The 20,316-nt window shown below is 34.1% G+C and overlaps 2 protein-coding genes and 2 non-coding genes across 8 annotated transcripts in view; 2 read left to right on the top strand and 2 right to left on the bottom strand.

The window, feature by feature from the left end:
* The window catches only part of LOC140664113 (glutamate receptor ionotropic, kainate 5-like), a 274,048-nt gene that overhangs the window by 98,229 nt on the left and 155,503 nt on the right, over positions 1-20,316 (top strand). The window contains exon 3 of the mRNA XM_072888878.1: positions 319-371. Coding sequence (XP_072744979.1) covers positions 319-371 — 53 coding nt within the window. The remainder of the gene's footprint in view (positions 1-318; positions 372-20,316) is intronic.
* LOC140664117 (mannosyl-oligosaccharide alpha-1,2-mannosidase IA-like) overlaps positions 1-20,316 on the bottom strand; it is a 228,238-nt gene that overhangs the window by 91,067 nt on the left and 116,855 nt on the right. The window contains exon 3 of one of the 5 annotated variants that reach the window (XM_072888892.1): positions 18,523-19,166. The exons of the other annotated variants lie outside the window; for them this stretch is intronic. Coding sequence (XP_072744993.1) covers positions 19,158-19,166 — 9 coding nt within the window. The 3' untranslated portion in view covers positions 18,523-19,157. Of the gene's footprint in view, positions 1-18,522; positions 19,167-20,316 lie in introns of those variants that run through there. 5 annotated transcript variants of the gene reach the window in all.
* On the bottom strand, positions 4,183-4,254 carry Trnad-guc (transfer RNA aspartic acid (anticodon GUC)). Its single transcript has one exon. It is a non-coding gene; the product is annotated as a tRNA-Asp (tRNA).
* Trnad-guc (transfer RNA aspartic acid (anticodon GUC)) lies at positions 4,619-4,690 on the top strand. Its single transcript has one exon. It is a non-coding gene; the product is annotated as a tRNA-Asp (tRNA).

The raw sequence follows: 20,316 nt of genomic DNA, 5'->3' as shown, positions 1-20,316 counted from the left end.
CCATTGGGCACTGGCGAAGCAATCCTAGAGAATTTATTATTTTGTATTAGTTGTTATAAACCACGTGTGTGAATTAAGTCGGTTTATTTATTTAAATAATTTAAGCAAGAGAACATTGGAAAGAAGTATTTTTATATAAATTCTGTAAAAGTTCTATTTAAAAAAATTAATTTTTACAGACTTTATAAAATTATTCCATTCTATATCTACTTATTATTATATACGTAGAATAGAAAATTCGATGCATAAAATAATTTTTTTAAATACTAATTATTTTAAGCGTTACTACAATTTAGATTTTCTATTTATATGTTACAGATCGACTCAGCTTCAATATCATCACTCTGCTGTTGTACATCGGTCGGTGAACGGTAAATATTTTGAGGTATTCCTAGATGTTGCAGATATGGATCGTAAATTATAGATTGCAGATAGAGATGTTGCCTTAAAATAGATGGACTAAAATAAAGCCAAAATAGATGAACTAGAATTAGGCCAAACATTTTTTTGTAGATTTTTTTCAATGTGCATTAAAGCACATTATAAATATGAATTAAAAAAAGATAGAATTTTAATGTAGATTTTATCTATTTATTTTGTTTAATAACAATCGCTTTAGTAATTTTATTAATTGCGTATAATATATAAATAATTTATTTTTATAATTAATTTTATCTTGTGTAATGTTTCATAATCTATTTATGTACAGAAACAGAAAATTTTGTTTTAACTGATGCAAAGCCAGATTAACAATTAAATAAATTTTACATTTAATATGATAATAAATAACATAAATGTTTTTAATTAATTTTGTTATTATGATATATACATCGAAGTCAATCTGACACTTCATCATATTCTGCTTTGTTCGCGTTTGAGTAAAACTGGACCTGCAAAATTTATTGGACGACATCGTTGCTGGAAGCGAATTGAGGCGGATTCACCACACAGGTGTCTGGAAACCTTGCGGCTTTTTAAAGCGCCGATGGATTTCTACAAGCAGTCATCGCGTGCAACGGCGGCATATCTCTAAAAACGGCGCCTGTCAGATGACCTTAAATTTACTCTCGATTACGGCTTATTACGGACAAATATACGACCGCGGACCTTCCCAGTTTGAGACGATGTCTCATCGTCTCGAGAAGTTCCCCCAATAGAGAATTCTTACATGTAATTATATCCTCCCCGACATCGTGACTTCTCCCGCCTCTTTCGGCGCCTATCAGGGGAGTCGTTAGACGCGTGTTAGATGATCCGCGACAACACTCGTTATTATCCACAATCGACACGCAGGCCGACGTTCGCAATGTGATAACAGTGATTGCGAAGATTCATGGTGGCCCGAGTAAGATTCGTTTTAAGCTTTTTTGGCGATCTATAAAGACTTATCGCATGCTAAATATTTCAAATTAAATATTTGAAATAAATTAAAAGTGATATTATTTAATAAGAATTTTGTGAGATTATTTTCTAATTTTTCCTTTTATAATCCTCATAAATTTTGTGTAAAATATTTAATTTTAAACTTTCAACAATATGCAAAAATATTGTGATATTCATAAGCCGCGTTTATCAGCGCATCTAAAAAATTGATTACATATATAAAATTTATACTAGACTATACATTTATTTTCAAATATAGGATAATAAAAAATATAAGAAAAATGGAACAAAATAAAATTCTTCTCGACGAGAAACAAAATTCTCTCACATGTGTGTATGTACATATGTGTATATAGCATGCTTTTAAGAGACTATCGAAGAAAACAGTTTTGATATTTTCTGACATGCACTTGCACGAAATACATCGTTCGTAGGAACTTTAAATAATATATGATTAATGATGAAAATATATCTCCCTCTTTCTCTCTTTCTATCTCGTTTTCTCTCTTTTTTCTCTAAAAAAATAAATTACAAAAAAAACATCACAAATAAAAATATTTAAAAAAATTGCCTGCAAATGTTACAAAATAAAAATTGTTATATCTACGAAAAATAAACTGAAGATATCCTAACAACAAATAACAAAATTTTTTACTTTCAATTCAAACAGTTTCGCATAAACAATCGAATCATTTAACTTGAGATCGAGATGAGACTGATAGATACCCTATCCAATTGAATCATTCAACTTAGGATTGATTTGTATCAGTAACACGTGATTGGAATGTGCCTGCTCAGCTAATGGTGCGAAATTTATCGCGAAAGCAAGAGTGTCCAAGGTATTGAAAGGGGACAAAGGGGAGAGGATACCTCACATGCGATTACAGCTATTTGATATGCCGCGACACTCAAAACTCGTACATCACACTTAACCGTTGAATATGGAACAGTCAGTCCTGGCAGCGGCGCATCCAGCATGCATATGTAGACCGCAATTATGGCCGTTAACTATCGTCGGCACGCACGCCAAGCACGAATTTTCCATCGCGCCATGGGGCCTCCTTGAATGTTCGCTAACATCGTAGAGAAGACTCTTTTCCTTTTTTGCGCAATTTTAGTTATAAACAATGTAAATCATATCCGCGAAAAAAAATATATCTATAAAACAAGTTTTTTGTAATATTTTTGTAATCTATCAACCTTTATAAAAAGTTTATAGGATAAAATAAGCAAATAAAAAAGTGTTATTTTATCGATCAAAACGACTCGTTTAATATCATTTAAATAAAAAATAAATAAAGATTAAATAAGAATTAAAAACACATTAAAAAATGTATCTAGCTATCAAATATGATTTAGCATTTTTATTTTCATAATATGATTGCGCAATGTTGATATCGTTTTCTTCATATAAGATTAATTTAGATGCGTAATAATATAGCGACAGGTCTATAACTATAAATCAAGTTTTTACGAGTGTTTGACATTCTATAATTTTTCCTTCATTCACATGTATATTTTATTATTTCAAACTGTAACACTATAAAAAGTGACGTTTAAAGAGCTGTAACTAAATCTATCGCGAACAATAACAAATTTTATTAATACTAAATTTTATTAATAAGACTATTTTTGTTGAGAAAGAGAGGCTGACTATTCTTTCTCAATTCTAAAAGAGAGAAATAATCTTTACTTATATATAAATAATCACGTATTAAATAAAACTTTCAATCTTAATTTATATTATATATTTAACTTCATGACCTCTCTTCCAAATATGTTAAAACCATTAGTTATTCTTACGCTAATGTAGCTCACAATGTAATATTTAACTTGTAAGCAAATGTTTATACACTATGTACACCATTATTACATAAGAAAAGAGACACTGTTTATGATAATCGAATGAAACAAGTAAGAACTGACACAATACATATTGTTCATTTAAAGCAGATAATCTTATACAGTGTGTAAATCTTGGTAGATAAGTGCAAAAAGATTCCAAGACTTTCAGACTTTCTTTCACGCCTTTATTTCCTGTCGAGACTCCCTGTGGACGACACAGGTGCGGTTTTGTGAAAAAAAAAAAAAAAAAAAAAAGAACAGGTTCCTACACCGCCGTTTGTACCAATCACAATGAGAAAAAAAACAAAGAAAAAATACGAGAGCAAAAAGAAACGCACATTCGGACTTGCAATGCTTAGGACAGGGCGAGATTGATGCAGTCGTGAGGGAGGAAGGCAATTGTAGGAAGCAAGGGAGATGGAAGCAAAGAAGAATGTTCCGTCTCCGTGTCACCGCACCCAATAACACGCGGGTAATCACGATTTAATAGCTCAATAACGTCCGGCACGGACCCTGAAACAATTTATCGGTCCCGCCAGTCAATAAATTCGGTTTTTGAGTTGTATACGGTAATCCGGGGAGCACAGGCCGCGACGCCTGAATTTCAAAGCGGACGCATCGAATTGGGATTGGTGAATTTTTTAAATAACGCGGATAAATCAACCGGAAGAATAAATATCACCCTTTACGATATAGATCTCCCTCGTTCTTTCTGATTTCGCGACATGACATTAAAAATACTTGTTATGAAACGTAACACGAAACGTGATCTCGACGTATTTGTCGGTGTAAGGTAGAATGTAAAATTAATTATACCGATGAGCAGGATCTCATATTCCGTTTAAAAGTGTTTTCTTTCGTATAAATTTGATACGACCACGAACTTTATACGAACACGATTGCGAATGTATACATCGTTGGTGAAAATTGTCGGGAAAAAAAAAAAAATTATGTCTCCCCGGCGGGGAATCGAACCCCGGTCTCCCGCGTGACAGGCGGGGATACTGACCACTATACTACCGAGGACTTGTTGACTTGTTCGTTCTTATTAGTAGTCTTCACACAGAGCGCGGTAACTTTGTTTTATTTTGATATTTTTAGTTTTCACTATTAATAATTATTGCACCTAATTTCTGTATTATTATTAAAATATAAACAGATTATATTCTAACATAATATTAACGTTTTTAATGTCAAATAAAAAAAATTTCGTTTTCCTTGAAATTAATATGTAACAAGTCTTCGAAATGAAAATTTGGAGAAATAAATTCCGTATTTTTCCGTAAATTTCTTAAATATATAACTGTGCATCGTTATATGCATATATGTATTAAAAGTCTCTTTTCCTCCAGTGATAAGTCAACAATAACGAACAGCTGAGGACAACAAGTCCTCGGTAGTATAGTGGTCAGTATCCCCGCCTGTCACGCGGGAGACCGGGGTTCGATTCCCCGCCGGGGAGGATTTTTTTTTTTTCACGAATAGCACGCCCCTTGGTTAATAGATTAATTTTTCTTCACAAAATAACCCTATCTTCCTTAATTTTATTCATGCTTGTTAAGTTGTTGTTCAAAAAATATATTAAGTGAATTATTATCGCGGAGTCATTGATCTACTAATACGTGCGCATTAACTTTGCAAATTATACACCTAATTACACAAAATTCAAATTATAAATAATCAATATCTAACATGAAAGGTAAAGACCACCTCACGCTTAAAAAGAAAATTAGTAAGAGGCATTTTATATAATAAATAATATGCATTACAATAATTACATAGATTCTTCGAAAGTTCGACCTGAAAAAGATATGCCATCTGGATTCTGAAAAAGTAATTCAAGCACCTCGGTAAATAAAGAAAAACAAATATTAACGTAATTTAATTCTTGCGTGGAATCTCGATTACATGGAGAACGTTTAAGTGAATGCGACTTATTCGTGTTTTTCTCTGTGTTTTAACGCGTCGTCCCTCCGACTGTATCATTGCACAATCTATCACAAGAAAGGCGGAATAAATGGCCGGTCGGATGTTGGGATCGCGCGTTAAACGTGAATAAAGCTCGAACCGGCTGTACCGCTCGTAAAAACAAAGCGACACCATATTTATATACAAGTAAGAGAGAATAATTGTTAACAGTAGTTCCGAGAGGTAGCCGCAGAATTCGCGCTATCATTCGTCGAGGATAGCGTTTATGCTGTTGTGATCGTTAATGACATGTTTTTCGTTTCGTTAGCGCAAACTCACCGACTCTTACGAGATTATAAAATACTTTGTAGCTTTATAAATAATTGTTGAGGTGTCAGTTTGCGCGAATCTGACAGCTGGAGACTGCTCACATGAAGCGAGCTGCATGATCTTTTTGGATGAGTACATCTGCTCAGTTTCTCTTTTTCTTAACGCGTGATGGAATATATACACATGTTGGGCAAACTAAGGATTGTTTTAATATAAGATTTTTTGCCCTATGTATGTACATAACAGCAAGTAGCAGGTGAGTCGCAAAACACGAAAATATTTTAATAAGTATTTTGCAGACACTGTTTACAAAAATTTTGCTTAAAAATACTTAATTTTAACATATTACAGTTAATATGTATGCATTAAAATGCAACTGAATTTTAGAGTAATATCCCTAATTGATATTTCATGAAATATACATAATACAAGTTGCAATGAATATTTTAAATTCAAGTTATTATTAACAGACAAAATTGGTATCTATATAAAGCAAAAAAATGCTACAAAGAATTACAATTCTCTTTATATCGTATGATATATAAAAGGATGGAATATAAAACAGATGCAAAATGAAATCTTATTCTCCAGTATATAAAAACATAATGTACAAAAACGTCATTTCTGTCAACTTTCTCACTCCATTTTTATTCATAATTTCCATGATTTATGAAATCGGAGAGTGAAATATTTCGCTCGATATATGTGAATGTGCTCGCTTAAAAACGCATTCGAAACAAACTGCGTCGAATTTTCACGATGCAATGTGGTACGCCACGTTCTATCCACGTTCGTCTATCTTGGTAAATTTACATCCCGTTATTACAGCGGTATTTCGGGGGCATATGTTTGTCGCGTTCCACGTTTCATCATCCAATACGAGCGCTGTTTGTCTTCCCCCATGTCGACGTTAAATCTGATATTAGGATGAACGCGCGTGATCACTCGTCAATACTCCGAGTACAGCGACAAACCTATCGATTGTCCGTAAAGTCGATTTTGTAATTTAGATCGATACACGAGTCCGTTGCTTTTGACGCCGGTACCGTATCAGCAACGCATCGAAACTGAATATTTCGTCGACGGGAAAATCACAAAATGATCAATCAACACGTACCCGCATCATGTTTAACACTTCAAGCGCGAAATGAATAAAATATTCATGCTGCATGTAATGATACGTATATTATTTGCTTTGTATACTTCATTTGTATTAGGATCAGGATCTATCTCTTTATTCAATCTTCTGACGACGATATTAATTCACACAAATTATATATGTTCTTCGTCAAGTTATTAAGATAGTCTTTTTAGTAATAAGATTTTGTCGATATTTTTTGAAGATACTAAATAAAATGTGTAGAATATGTGATGTTTAATTCCTCTCTGTAACTGCTTTCGACGAATTTAGCAGGGCAATAAAATATTTATAACATAACATGATTTGAAGATGTTTTAAAGTTTATAATTTTTTTGAACGCGAATAGAAATGGACGATAATGCTAGTAGGTATAAATAAAACGTAAATAATAAAATATGACGATAGATTTGCCGTTGAAATATGAAACAAAATATAGCTTATTTAAGGAGAAAAAATTTATTTTTCATAATATGCATGCATGTTCCTCGAGTTACCATAAAAATATCCGTAAAAATAATTCGGAAAGCTGCAATTAAGCTCCTGATGTAATGTATACAATAGATGAAAAATGTTATGTCTGTCTGAAAACGTTTTCTCTCTAAACTACAAATTTAAACGCATTTTCCTCTGCGTTATTTTATATGCATAATATTTATTTGAGAGCTCATTTTACTCCCGACTGTTGCCAATCTACGGTTGATAAAAGACGAAAGGAATATGCGTTTCATTTTACAACTACAATACGTCGAAAGTCTAGCTTCGTAAATAACATTTATTTAACAAAAATAAACAAGCATTAATAAAACATTCAAGCAGTAGTACAATAGTTTCGTTGGATGTAAATATCGATGTATCGCAAAGTATATTTGCTATCATGTAAAAAAAAGAATAAAGAAATAACGAACTGCGTAGACGAATGATATCGCATGCAAGAGACGTGATTCCCAGGATAAATTATTGTTTAAATTATTGTGTTACCAACACCGTCGTTTAAACAATGATAATGGTGAATTATGCCTCGTTTACGTCTCGTAAAACTCGCGTCGCGAATGGACGGAAAACATGCGTGGAGGAGTATTTGTCACCTCGCGAAAAACCATCATACAAGACAATTTATTTTATTCAGTCGTAATCTTCGACTTTTATCGTCGACAGGCGATAATCCTTTTTTTCATAGTTTTCCCATTCGCGTTGAACGCTGTAGATGACGGAGCCTGCGTAACTCGCGGATAAAATAAACGTTCTGGTTCGTATACGAGGGACAATCGCGCTCGTAAACAGCCATGATAGACTTATTGGGAAATTTGTGCTTCTCGATCGCGGTGAATTGAGAAATATCAAGAAAGAGAGAGAGAGAGAGAGAGAGAGAGAGAGAGAGAGAGAGAGAGAGAGAGAGAGAGAGAGAGAGAGAGAGAGAGAGAGAGAGAGAAAAAATAATATAAATAGCGACGAGATATAAATAGCTTAATGCATTCTTCCGAATGTGATCGTAAATATAATTTAGACTACTTAACTTTATGTCAACGCTTATGTGATGATATATAATTTGCACGTACAAATGAAATTGTATTTTTTAAACAATTTAATTCTTAACATGTAAAAATATTCCACTGGTCTGAAAACTCTAATTAAACACATTCGAGAACTTTAAATTATATAAATATTTTAATTTATTCTTTGAATGCATGTATAACAAATGATACTGCGGAATATCCATCGATATACCCTTTATAGTGTATTTTTTATTTTGTTACTTTTTCAAGAAATGAACGATAATTGCATTTGCAAACGTATAAAACATATACATAAAAAGATAAGTTTCTTAGAAAAAATATCTTATTTTTTGATATTATTAGCATCGTTTAATAAATTTATCGCAAGAGTGATCAAATTTCTCGGGAGAAGATAATATTAACGCGGCCAGAGTTAAGATAGCCAAGTATCATTTGGTTGTCTCGCGCATATGGAACAAGCGTTATGCGTGCTTTATGCTCGTGTAAACAGGCCACGCACACGCGTGGGCGTTCTTGGCGCAATCAAAAATCGTCATCTCGACCAGTCTCGTCGTCATGGTCGTCGTCGTCGTTGTCATCGTCGTCGTCGTCGTCGTCGTCGTCGTCGAGTCGTGACAACCGCTCGTGCATGAGAAACCGACGCGACATGATTTACGACAGGACGTGAATTTCAGTTGGCGCACGCGACCCCATCTCCGTCCCGTGTGTCCATGCGCAGAAGAGCGATCTGTCCTCCACTTGTGCATAACCGGCCATTAAGCGACCATCGGCTATCCAATTCGATAGCCCGGTTTATAAGTAGCCCTGCCGATGCCGCGAGCGGAACTTTTTGCGTTCTAAATGGCGATTTCTCTCCGCGGCTGTATTTGAAGCGTGAATCCGCACGAACCTGTTCTGCCAAAATTTATTGGACATTTGTCCGATACGACAGGGCTGAATGAAAAAATCATTTGTCGAACTATGCGATTAATGATATGAGATGCGTCACACGACGATTATTTGGTAATGATCGAACAATTTTATTATTTTAAATATGTAAATATTATTATTATATATTATACTATTAAGGGGATTCAAAAACTGTTCTATATTATCGATCAAAATTTAACCTAATATGACAATATATTTGCTTAATATAAAAGTTTTGCAATTTATACACACAAAATAAGATAGGTTTCTGCTAGGAATTGCACGAAGGAATATTTATGAACTTTTAGAAATGACGTCTGACGTGAGTTTGTGTTTCAATCTCGCACACTCACAGATGCACGAGAGTAATTTTTTACAGATTTTGAAAATTTTTTTTACTAGACTTCTAAAGTCATTTCTAAAAGTTTACTAACATTCTGTTGTGTTATTCCAAACGTGGACGCTATATCTCTTGCACGAACATACCGTAGAACTTTTTATATTAAATAAATATTGTTACGACGTAACTGTCATCTTTTAATTTTTTTATCATTTTTATATGAAATTATCAGCTCCCCCGGTGTTGTTTTTACAAGTACAAGTACTTTAATTGTGAAGAAAGATTTATCAATCCTTGTAGCCAAAAAAGAGATTTCCAAAATCTGTAATTCATGTTCTGTCGATAATTTTGGATCCCTTTAAAGGATTATTAAAAACCTTGTATAATTTTGTTGAAAAAAGATGCTAAGATAAAAAATAAAATCTCAGGTAAATCATGTCCATCTATCTTGTAGCGTATCTTTGCATTTGTATATTTTTAGAGAAATGTAAATCCGATATCGATAAAGTCTCGATAACAATTCGAGAAACGACCTGAGATTCGGAAGAAAATCGGAATAAAATGACGGAAATGTAGAGATCTCCTTCTGTAAGAACTCGACTAAAATCGTTATTCGTGTCGTAGCCTCCTCCGCTAGTTTCCTGTTATTCGTCGCTACCTCGGCTCCGAAGATCTCACCGTTTATGCGAACCCTTCTCAATGCCGTCGTGGTAGTAAAGTTAGTTATGATCGTGAATCATCGAAATGGCTCCGTGTTCGCCACGACCCTCGCTGACCGCGAAATACGAAAAGGAAAGACGTTTTCTGCAGGCTCAAAAAATGAGATCATGAACGACCATGGATAACGGCAACCTCGTGGTAATGTCGCGAAAGTAACATAACCCGAAAAAAAACGCGTCAAACCTTCCATAATTCTGCGTATCTTGAAGAATTTAGTTTATGATTTCATTAAGTAAATTGATATGGTGTACGATTTTTTAATAACGAAAGTAGTGATGAATTTAATTTCGTACTGTCTTCTTGAAGAGAAACTCAAGAAATTCTTAATATTGTATAATTATAATTAATAAAATATATAATTATACCATATTAAATATTACAATTAAAATTATATTTAATATTGTAAAATTATAATTACATTATAATAATTATAATTTTATTAAATTATTAATTTAATCAATATTATATCAAAATTTAAATCGTATAACGTGCGAGAGGCGAATATGGTGAGAATTTCACTTCAATCTAAAACTCAAGTGCTTTTTTTTTAGCACATTCACTCACGCACGTTAATTTCCGCAAATTGGGAAAAGGCGATGTCCGCTGTGCAGAGTGAAAAATGTGTCCAAAGTCAACTCTTCTTTCGTATAAGTAAAGTTAGGTCACAAAAACACCATCAAATCGCATCGGACTCGAAAATATATACGGTCGCTCGTGCCGTCCCAGAGGCGCTGTCGTGAAAGCAAACAACGGATGAAAAATATAGCCCTTGGCGCCTGTACAATGGCAATATTTATAAATGCACGTGAGTTTTTCGACCTTCAGCCTGTCTCTTTCCCCTCCCCGCCCTCTCCCATCAGTCTTCTCTCACGTACGAGTAAGCTTCGCTTCCGAATATTATTTTTTTTTTTTTTTTTTTTTTTTTTTTAACTGCCCCCGGACTTGCGGCTCCTTTCTGACAAATTCCCAGACGGAAGGCACACGCCTAAAAGATCGACTACATAAATTCTCCCGCTGCGGTAAGCCGTCGAAGAGGGTCCAAGATCTGTGGATTTATTCGTTCTCGTTGTAGGACTCACGAAACGAGAGACGAACGCGTGCAGAGGGAACAGAATTTTTTCAACTCCCGCCATGTCGTATTCTAAAGATACAAGAAAGATACCATGTCACTGTTTTTTCTCTTTTTTTTTTTTTTTTCTTTCGCTATCCTAAAAATAAATTGCACTCGAAAGCCGGATTTCGCGCTACGAATTTCGCGACGATTATATTCTCTGCATTGGCCTACATTTAACATTTAAACATCGTGCAAAAATGATCTATCGGTGACAGACGGATCGTGACACGACATCGATGACATGAAATATAACGTGAGATAAGTATTATATAAACGTACACAATACAAGCTAATTCCTTTGAGATTCTAAAGCGTTGGGATATAATTTCAGCAATACAAATTAGCGTATTTATACTATACTTTGTTATTCGTCATGGAGATGTGCAATATCCTGTGAAGGTAGAAAGGCCTCTCTTTACCATTGTGCCGCGCGCGGCTTTCTGCAGGACGAATCGTAAAACTTCGGGTCTATTCTGCATCCCAGATCCTATGTAAATCCGCTCGATGAGTGGACAAAGACTGACAAACGTGTCAGAGAGAAATAGAGAGAGAGAGAGAGAGAGAGAGAGAAAGATTTCTCATTTATTGCATGAAACTGACATGCATCGCATATATGTATGTCTATCTGTTATGAATTAATAACAAAATAAAACAAACGCGACACGTTGATATTTCACCTACACCGCCTATCGTGCATTTTGTAAGTACCGAAGGTTTCTGTGACATAATCCTGGGAAAAGATCGATACGTAATATCGATGAAATAGGAACAATGTGCACTTTTCGAAGACGATCCGAGAATCATTTGACGCGTAGACACGCGAGAGACAGGAATTTTCACTAAGCGAAGAAAGACTCGCGAATGTACATCACAAGCATCGTTTCCGATAAGTTGCCGCAAAACCCGACGTTCCTTTTTCGAAATGTCTCTGCATTTTCTCTTTACGCGCCGAGGTAGAAGACGCTCTGGGAATTTACAGAGAAAGCGATACGTATTCCCGTTTTCACGAGTATTCTTAAGTTCCATTATAAAATCGTTTTTATATTTTTCATATCATTCTTAGTTATTGTGCATCATGGCAATAAATATATAAGAAACGATGATAGGTGATTCTTCTGAGTGATAATTGAAATTTTACATGTTTTTCAATAATTTATTTTGTAAATCGTTTTATTTTAAAATAAAAGACAAAATATTATTTGTTTACATGTATGCGTTTGTGTATTGAATTACAATAACTTTTATTTTTTTACTTCGTTGATATTCTGGAAGACGTTAATTGAAAATTCTTTCAAAGATGACAGAACGCATATTGAACTTTCATCATCGCGACATTCAATTTTGTACTTTACACAGATGTAAAATTTTTCGAAGAGAGAAATACTATTTGATATATACTATCTACAATTCAGATAAATATATATATATATATATATATAATAGTATTTCTTTTTCTCTTTATAAAAATTCATTCGAAAGCATTTGTAAAGCAAGATAACAAATGTTCTCGTAACTTGTATAAACAGAAATAGTGAAAAATGGATCACATGAAAACATCTAGTTTGAAATATTTGTAAATATATATAAAGAATAATATAAACATTTTCAATGATTTTATCTTAATAATAATATGTTGATATTAAAAAGAAAAATATTATACAACAGAATAAATTTATAAAATTTATTTTTTCTTTATAAATATACTAATTGCAAGAATCTCTTTCTCTATAAATAAAATAAATAAATCGCTCTCTATATATAATTAAAATGAAAAAAATGATGTATTTCTTATAAAAATGTATCGCAAAGTTAACATATATATTTTTAGAATATTTTTTTTATTTAAATAAGTTACTATTCAATAGGTTAAATCATTTATACAACATAACAGAGTGATAAAGTGCAAATCATGATAATGAAAAAAACTTGAATTTCGATTAGTGGGATAAAGTAATACATGTCCGTAAAATTAACTGAAGAGAAGACAAGGTGTCTCAATCAAAAGAATCGGTGTTTCGCGCTTTTTTCACCATAGAAGTTTCTGTCGATTGCCGAAGGTCTCTCCTTACTATGCAAGAGCTCTCGTCGTAAATTCTGAACTCTATAAGCTGTACGTACGCGATATGGGTGGGATTGCTACGGCCGCTTGTCTCTCTCTTCTTTTCAGTCTCATCGAAGTAAATTATGGAAAAGCCATGAAAGAATCGTGCGGAGAGAAGCTACGCAAAGATTGACGGAGCATAAACGTCAAATGTAACGTCGATTCTTTAACCTTTGAATTTGCAGGCGAATGTATTCGTTCTATAAACTCGATAAATTACACCGTAGATAAAACGAAATTATAACAAAGCTCGAAAAATATTTCTTCCGCTGTTTTTATTCGAATACTATAGTCTGACAATAAATAATATTGTCCATTGAATATAATTGTTTTAACATTTGATTCAAATTTTTCTAAAAAAATTTCAAACTAAAAAAAGATTTTTAAACATTTTAAAATATAATTTAAATTAATTAATTTTATTAATTCTGTGCATTTTAAAATGATTAATAAAATAATTCAACAAAACAAATCAGTTTTCTTATACATAATTCACTGCAATAGTTGCGCGGTGATTCCAAAATAAACAATGCCAATAATCACGTTCAATAAAATGTAGAAATCGCTATAAAAATAATCGTGCCAAGAATAATGATATTATATTATTCAATATATGATAATATATTAAAAATTTCTTATCGAGAACTATTGCGGTCTTTCTTTTAAAAAGAGATCAATGTATACATATTTTTTTATTGTATAACAAAAAATATATTCAAAATTAAATTCATGGGAATGTATTCTTTACAGTCGTGAAAATAGAAAATATTTTCACATAAAGGCAAAGGAATTTTCACACATTTCTCTCTCCTGAACAATTTCCGAAATTAATTAGCTAACATTTCACGCAGTCCTTGATTCTCTTGCATTGTAATTCAGCTCTTCAGAATGAAATGTTTTTGTTCAACATTGTAAATTCGTATCGTTTCGATAGATCAGGAGAGTTTTTCGGTTCCCAATGTTGACGAAAACTTAAATCGTAAAAGTTTAATGAAGTTACGGACTATAAAAGCCGTTTCGCTCGTACGTTCGATACACGCATCGAAATAGATAATCTGCCTTTGATAAAGTTTGTCTCAATTTCATTTTACAATAGCATACGATATTATATCACCGATAAAATTATAGAATAAATAAGAAATATGTATCTGAGTGATATAATTTAATTAAAACGTGACGTAGAAATATTTTTTAGTAAAGTCTAATAAATTGATATTTTCTCAAAATACTTTCTCTCTATTTTTCTTTTTTGTTATATTTATTATTTATATGTTTTAAATTTATAGTAAATCAAATCACACTCACACATGACGAACTTGGCGAAACTAAAAATCAAATAATTTAAATTTCCTCTCCGTAACTGTAAAAGATCGAAAATTTATTTAAAAAAGTTTCAAACAGAGAAAGAGAAATATCGGGAATGTAGGAATAGAAAAGAAGCTGCGAAAAAGAAGAGAGAAGGTTTTATTCGCTAGAAGCGAATCAGAAGTTATCTGAGAATCAGCCAGCCGGGACTCTTTTATTATGGCGCTTTTAATGAACTTTAAAATAGCTCGTGAAGACCGATTATGGCCGTTCCTACACATCGCGGGGCATAATGAGAAAACCGCATAATCCCAATGCGAAAAAGTGAAGAAGACAAAAAAAAGAGAAGAAAGAACGAGGGAGAAAGGGAACAAAAAAAATGGTGCCAGTCACGTTTCGACGACAATATTTAAGTCCAATATTTGCACCATAGAAAAATTATGATACTCGTAAATAATAATTATACGTTTCGAGCTCGGCAGAAACTCCGACTAATTGAGGCAAACTTTTCGGCAAGCCTGAAGCAAAGGCACGTCGGAGTCGAGTTTCCAAGCGATATTGTTATCGACAACGTTAGCCGCGGTCGTTTGGCAATTCCTTTCCGCCTCGTATCTCCATCTACTCGGTACTTTCGCAAAGTTATGTCAGTTTCGAGACTAAATAACGTTGAAATTCCAATGCGAGACGTCGAAATCAAATTGCGTTATGCCGATATTGTCGATTAATCGATACTAATATCTTTACGCTTAGTACAACATCTGTATTGAATTATTTCTATTTTAAAACAAAAATCAATCTTATCTAATACTAAATCAAATATAATTAAAGTTTCCAGGAGAAAAACGTACCAAGTCAATTTTACAGTAAGAGTATTTTTAAAGTTTTTTTAAGTCCTGATAATAATGTTATGTCGTTCTGGAGCACTTAAAATAATTTTGATTACAGTACCTAACCTGGTATGTAATTTCATTAATAACTTAATGTATATTTTTATAAAAAATCAAAAATTTCCCTGCATGAAAAATATTAAACATTCCTCCCATCTCTCGCACATTTTTTTCACTGCTTTTTCCCTCGCAGGTTCTTTATCTTTATAATAGAATAATCTAAGACTATTTTATCAAAGCTACAATACAATCGCAGTGTTATCTCGAAAAGACGAAAAATGAACTTGGCTCTTCCGCTGAACCCTTCAATTTTTAACAAATTGTTAGTCTCGATTTGCTTTTACTAAAAATTCGATAAAAATCTGTTTTTCAAATTCACTTACGTTTGCGTGACAAGCACATGCAGAATATGAACGAGCAACGAGCGCATCGGGAAACAGGGGGAGGTGGGAAAACTGTTGAGGTAAATCGAAAAGAAGGAAAAAATCGATTTAATCGCAACTCAGAGTTTTACGGACGATCGCCAGGCTCTTATCTCATCGCCTGTGACGTGCCGGGATCCTGAAGCCAGTCGTGCCATGGCCGAAAATCATATATTTGGCCGAGAGGCACCGGCACACCGGCGCCATAAATCTTCGGCTTTATGTTAGGATCCTGAAAATGCACCGCGCGATGCGTTGGCGACACGCCAACGACCGGCCAGACGAGAGCAAGTCGCGTTTCCGCGCGCGAAAACACATCCCGCGGACATGCAAAATAGGCTCTTCCTATCGTTCACGTCGATTCATTTCGGAAACATCTCGAGAACGCGAGTGACAGCATTGTATTATTTCAAGTAATTATGAAGGGCTCGACTGAGAAATGATTCGAGAGAGTCGCAGGAAGATACGAACTGTCGATAACGAGAATTAACGAAGGAAAGAGTCACAGTCAAAGATTAGTTAGAGATAGGGAAGAATACTTTGTAGGAAAAGCGTCCTCCATTCCAACGGAAAACCATAAGTACGGCCATCCGTGTTCGATGCTTCTTAATGATCGTTAAGAACCAATAAATATTTTTCAATGCCATATGATACTGAAACCGGTGGCGAGGGAAATCTCTCAGACAAGCGCGATAAAATATTTTCTATTTTATATGCTAATGTCAAGAGCTAGGTGTTCGTAGAATACGTGAGTACGATCAATGCAACGAAAGCGTCCCGTGTTTTTTTTCCGCAGTTTTTTTTTCCTGTACTTTGTTCGTTTTTTTCACGGCAGATAGGATTGCGAATTTGGAGTCTTTCGAGCGAGAGTTCTATTCAGGAGAGAGGGATCAGATCAGAAAATCAACAGACGAATGACGATGAGAATATGACGAGGCTCAGAAAAGATAAACATCCAACGAATCATGAGAGATGGAAGTCGCCGATGAATACTTTTAATTTATTATTACGAATACATTTGACTGAAACACCTGATAGAGAACATATGATAGCTGATTGATAGCCGAATAATTGTAAATAGCAAATAAGAATAATTCGCGGATAATCAAATCTCAATGCAATTTCAAGGTAGTGTCGTCGAAAAAATTAATCTTAACTTTTATCCAGCTTATTTTCACGATGAATCTAGGAAAAGTTACTTCTTTTAATCTATCTCATAAATACATTGGAAATAGGATTAAAAAATATAAAACATTATACTAATATTTTACTTGTATAAAGAAAATTTATTTTCTTTCTTTACATTGTATTTTTTTATGAAGAAAAAATAATCTCTCGTTTTAGAACCTGTAATTCCTGACAAATTAAGGGTAATTATCATATCTTGTACTAAACTGTTTCATGTAATAATCTAATTTTATCTTTATTCTTAATTTATTCAAGTGCAGTGTATTTAACATCTACTAGCTATTGTGCGATATCACAAGAGGCATTAGCTCAACAATAGAGCGAGAATGTCTCGCTACTGCAGAGTATTACTATGTTATTAGTTATAATATTATAAGTAATAAGACTATCCGCTTATATAACAAGTTCAAACTTTCATCTACTTATAATAACTATAGGCTTAGGAAACTTGAAGGTATTACATTAGCGATATATTTTTTCGTCATTTGCATGATATACGGAATTAATTCAGTTATACAATACATTTTTGAAAAACGCACTGACAAGAATCATTAATTGTCGAGCATAATTATTACAAAGCGAAATTGTCTTTCGAAGCAATGACATTCGATTTATTTGTTCAAAAGTTACTTGCCTTTTCTCTCCGCGGTTATATTATTACTTATAAATTATTCGCCATCTCTTTTTTTAAAGCATCGGACACTTAGGGTTCATCCAACTCGAGCTATCCTTTTTCCGTCTTTGTTAAGTGTGGGATGGCGAGACCTGGCCGCAAGATTTGGCCTTTCGGGTTCAGATTAAATCAGGAATCGAGTTGAAATCGAGAGGCGAGACGAATCGAGAGGCGGCCCGTAATTGGCCTTCCTTGCTCTCTTAAGCCGTCGATCTCGGTTCCCGGCGCTTCTACGCGACCCGCCGAGTCGTTAATCTTTCCGGAGATATACTTGATCATTGCACGCCTCACTATATCTTCGTTTACGTCGAAAGGGATCGAGTGCCGACAATTTCCCGATGCCACAACGCCATTTCTGCATTTGCTACAGCTTTGCTAGTAATGAAACAAGGTCGGCTCTAATTGGAGACCTATTTTATTCATCGCCACAGATACAGAATTTAGAGCTCTCTTTCTTATCTTTCTCTCTATTCTTTTTTTTTTCGTAAACTTACAAGAAATTATTACGAGTGACATATGTAGGTACAGATAAAGATCTGCTCCCTTTGTCGACGAATCATTGACAATGAGAATTTTTAAACTCCCAAGAAGTATCTATCGATATGATATCAATATGATAAATGTTTGGATGATCAGAAAATAATTTGCGAGAAAGTAATAATTACAAAATAATCAAGTGTTTTTTTTTTTAATTTTTATTTGTGATTCTACGTTACCATTATAATAAAAAAAAAAAAAAAAATATTTCAAGTCAATCATCGGTTAAATATTATCCAAGTAATCTTACAAAAAAAATCTTAGTGGTCTCATTAATTATCCTAATTATTGGTGAATATATTTCTTTTGATACATCTGTATCTTTCGCTGCGCGTATTCGAATCACGTGTACAGGACGGCAAACGCAGTAGCGAGTTGCCTTAATTAGCGAAAGCCGCCCGTCGGATAAGATCTCAAAAACTTTTTCAACCTGCTTTTCCAGTGATAGAGATAATGCGATTAAAGTTGTACTCTGACGACGATCTCGACTGATTGCACGTCATCGCAAAAAATTGAAAAGTATTTGCAACGATATTTCATTCGAAAGGTTCGTTACCGTTTTATTTAAATATTAGCATTAATCGGATACATAAGATTTAATAAAATCGTCACAAGCGCATCCATTGTCTATTTCGTTTGATCAAATATTTATTTCGCGCAATGATCGGTATGTATATGTAAAATTTTCGTCGTATAATTTTTGATCTTACGTTGAAAATAATTATCGCAACGCACCGGTTACATTCAAGTGATAAGGGATAACAAATATGTTTAACTTACATACGTATTTTTACGCTTCATTATACTCGGAGAAATGTACCTATGCTGTGACTATCTCGGTCAGCGAGTCTGCAAGCATTAAAACAGCAATTGTACGCAAACTTTAAGACAATTAGAACAGATATGGTAAACGAAATTGTGAATCTTGGCGATAACGTCGCGTTAACGTATACCGTAAAACACAAACCGAGATAACGTAATGCAAACCATTAGTTTATCTCTCAAATTTAATCAAAACATTTTCTCGCCAAACTTCCTTCCTCTTATATCATCTCCGTGAAATCGATTCGTATTTACAAGCGGATCGTCGCAGCAAGCGAATAATCCTTTTATAGGGTGCATTATCCGTTTGTGAGACGCGTGTTTCCATCTCTCGCACGACTTTACCCGTTATCGTTCCGAACACTTTGTGCATCTGCGTTGTGATGCAAGCATGTACGTATATATCTGTGTGTTGTATGGCAAGCGCATCCCACTGATACGTATGCCCTCACGTGCATATCGTACGCCGTTATCACGTATGTACAACGTATAGCGGGACAAAGGCTGCCGCATGTACGAGTGATTCGTTCGCCCACGAGCCGGACTCTCCGTAGTTTCGCGATTATCGCGGAGAAAGACGGAGAGACGCAGCCTGCGCGTTGCATTACACGCTCGCATTCACGTGCGAGTGCACCGGAAATTATACCGTCCGACCGTACACGCCGTACGGAAATCGCTTATGGAGAAACGTAACGCGCGCGCGCGTGCCACTCGGTCGCCGCTTGCATCTTCATACTTTACGATTCTTCAGCACGCAATACGTTTCAACGCGTTGTCTTGATATTTTTGGAAAATCGATCGTTTTACTCTCGAGCAATAGGGTAAACTCGGCTAAGATGGCCATAGTTTTTTTAAATGCGAAAAACATACTTTTATTTTTTAATAGTGTTTGACATATTATCTTCACTGAAGCTTAAATCACGTAATATTATCGAAATTAAAAGGAAACTATTTAATTGAAATTTTTTATTACCAAAATACAATAGTACAACATAAGCATTGGCCATCTTACCCATCAACTTTTAAGAAAAAAATGACCACAGTGACGGAAAGATGGCCATAATATTTATAAAAAAAATAGCGAAAACGAAAATAAAAATTATAGGTCATAACAATTTACATATCTTTATAATATGTTTAACGTCGATTACGATAGCTTAACTGTAATTTATTAGAC

This window comes from Anoplolepis gracilipes, chromosome 3 (genome assembly GCF_047496725.1).
Source record: "Anoplolepis gracilipes chromosome 3, ASM4749672v1, whole genome shotgun sequence".
Classification (NCBI taxonomy): Eukaryota; Metazoa; Arthropoda; class Insecta; order Hymenoptera; family Formicidae; genus Anoplolepis; species Anoplolepis gracilipes.
This window is presented reverse-complemented; position numbering and strand designations above follow the sequence as displayed.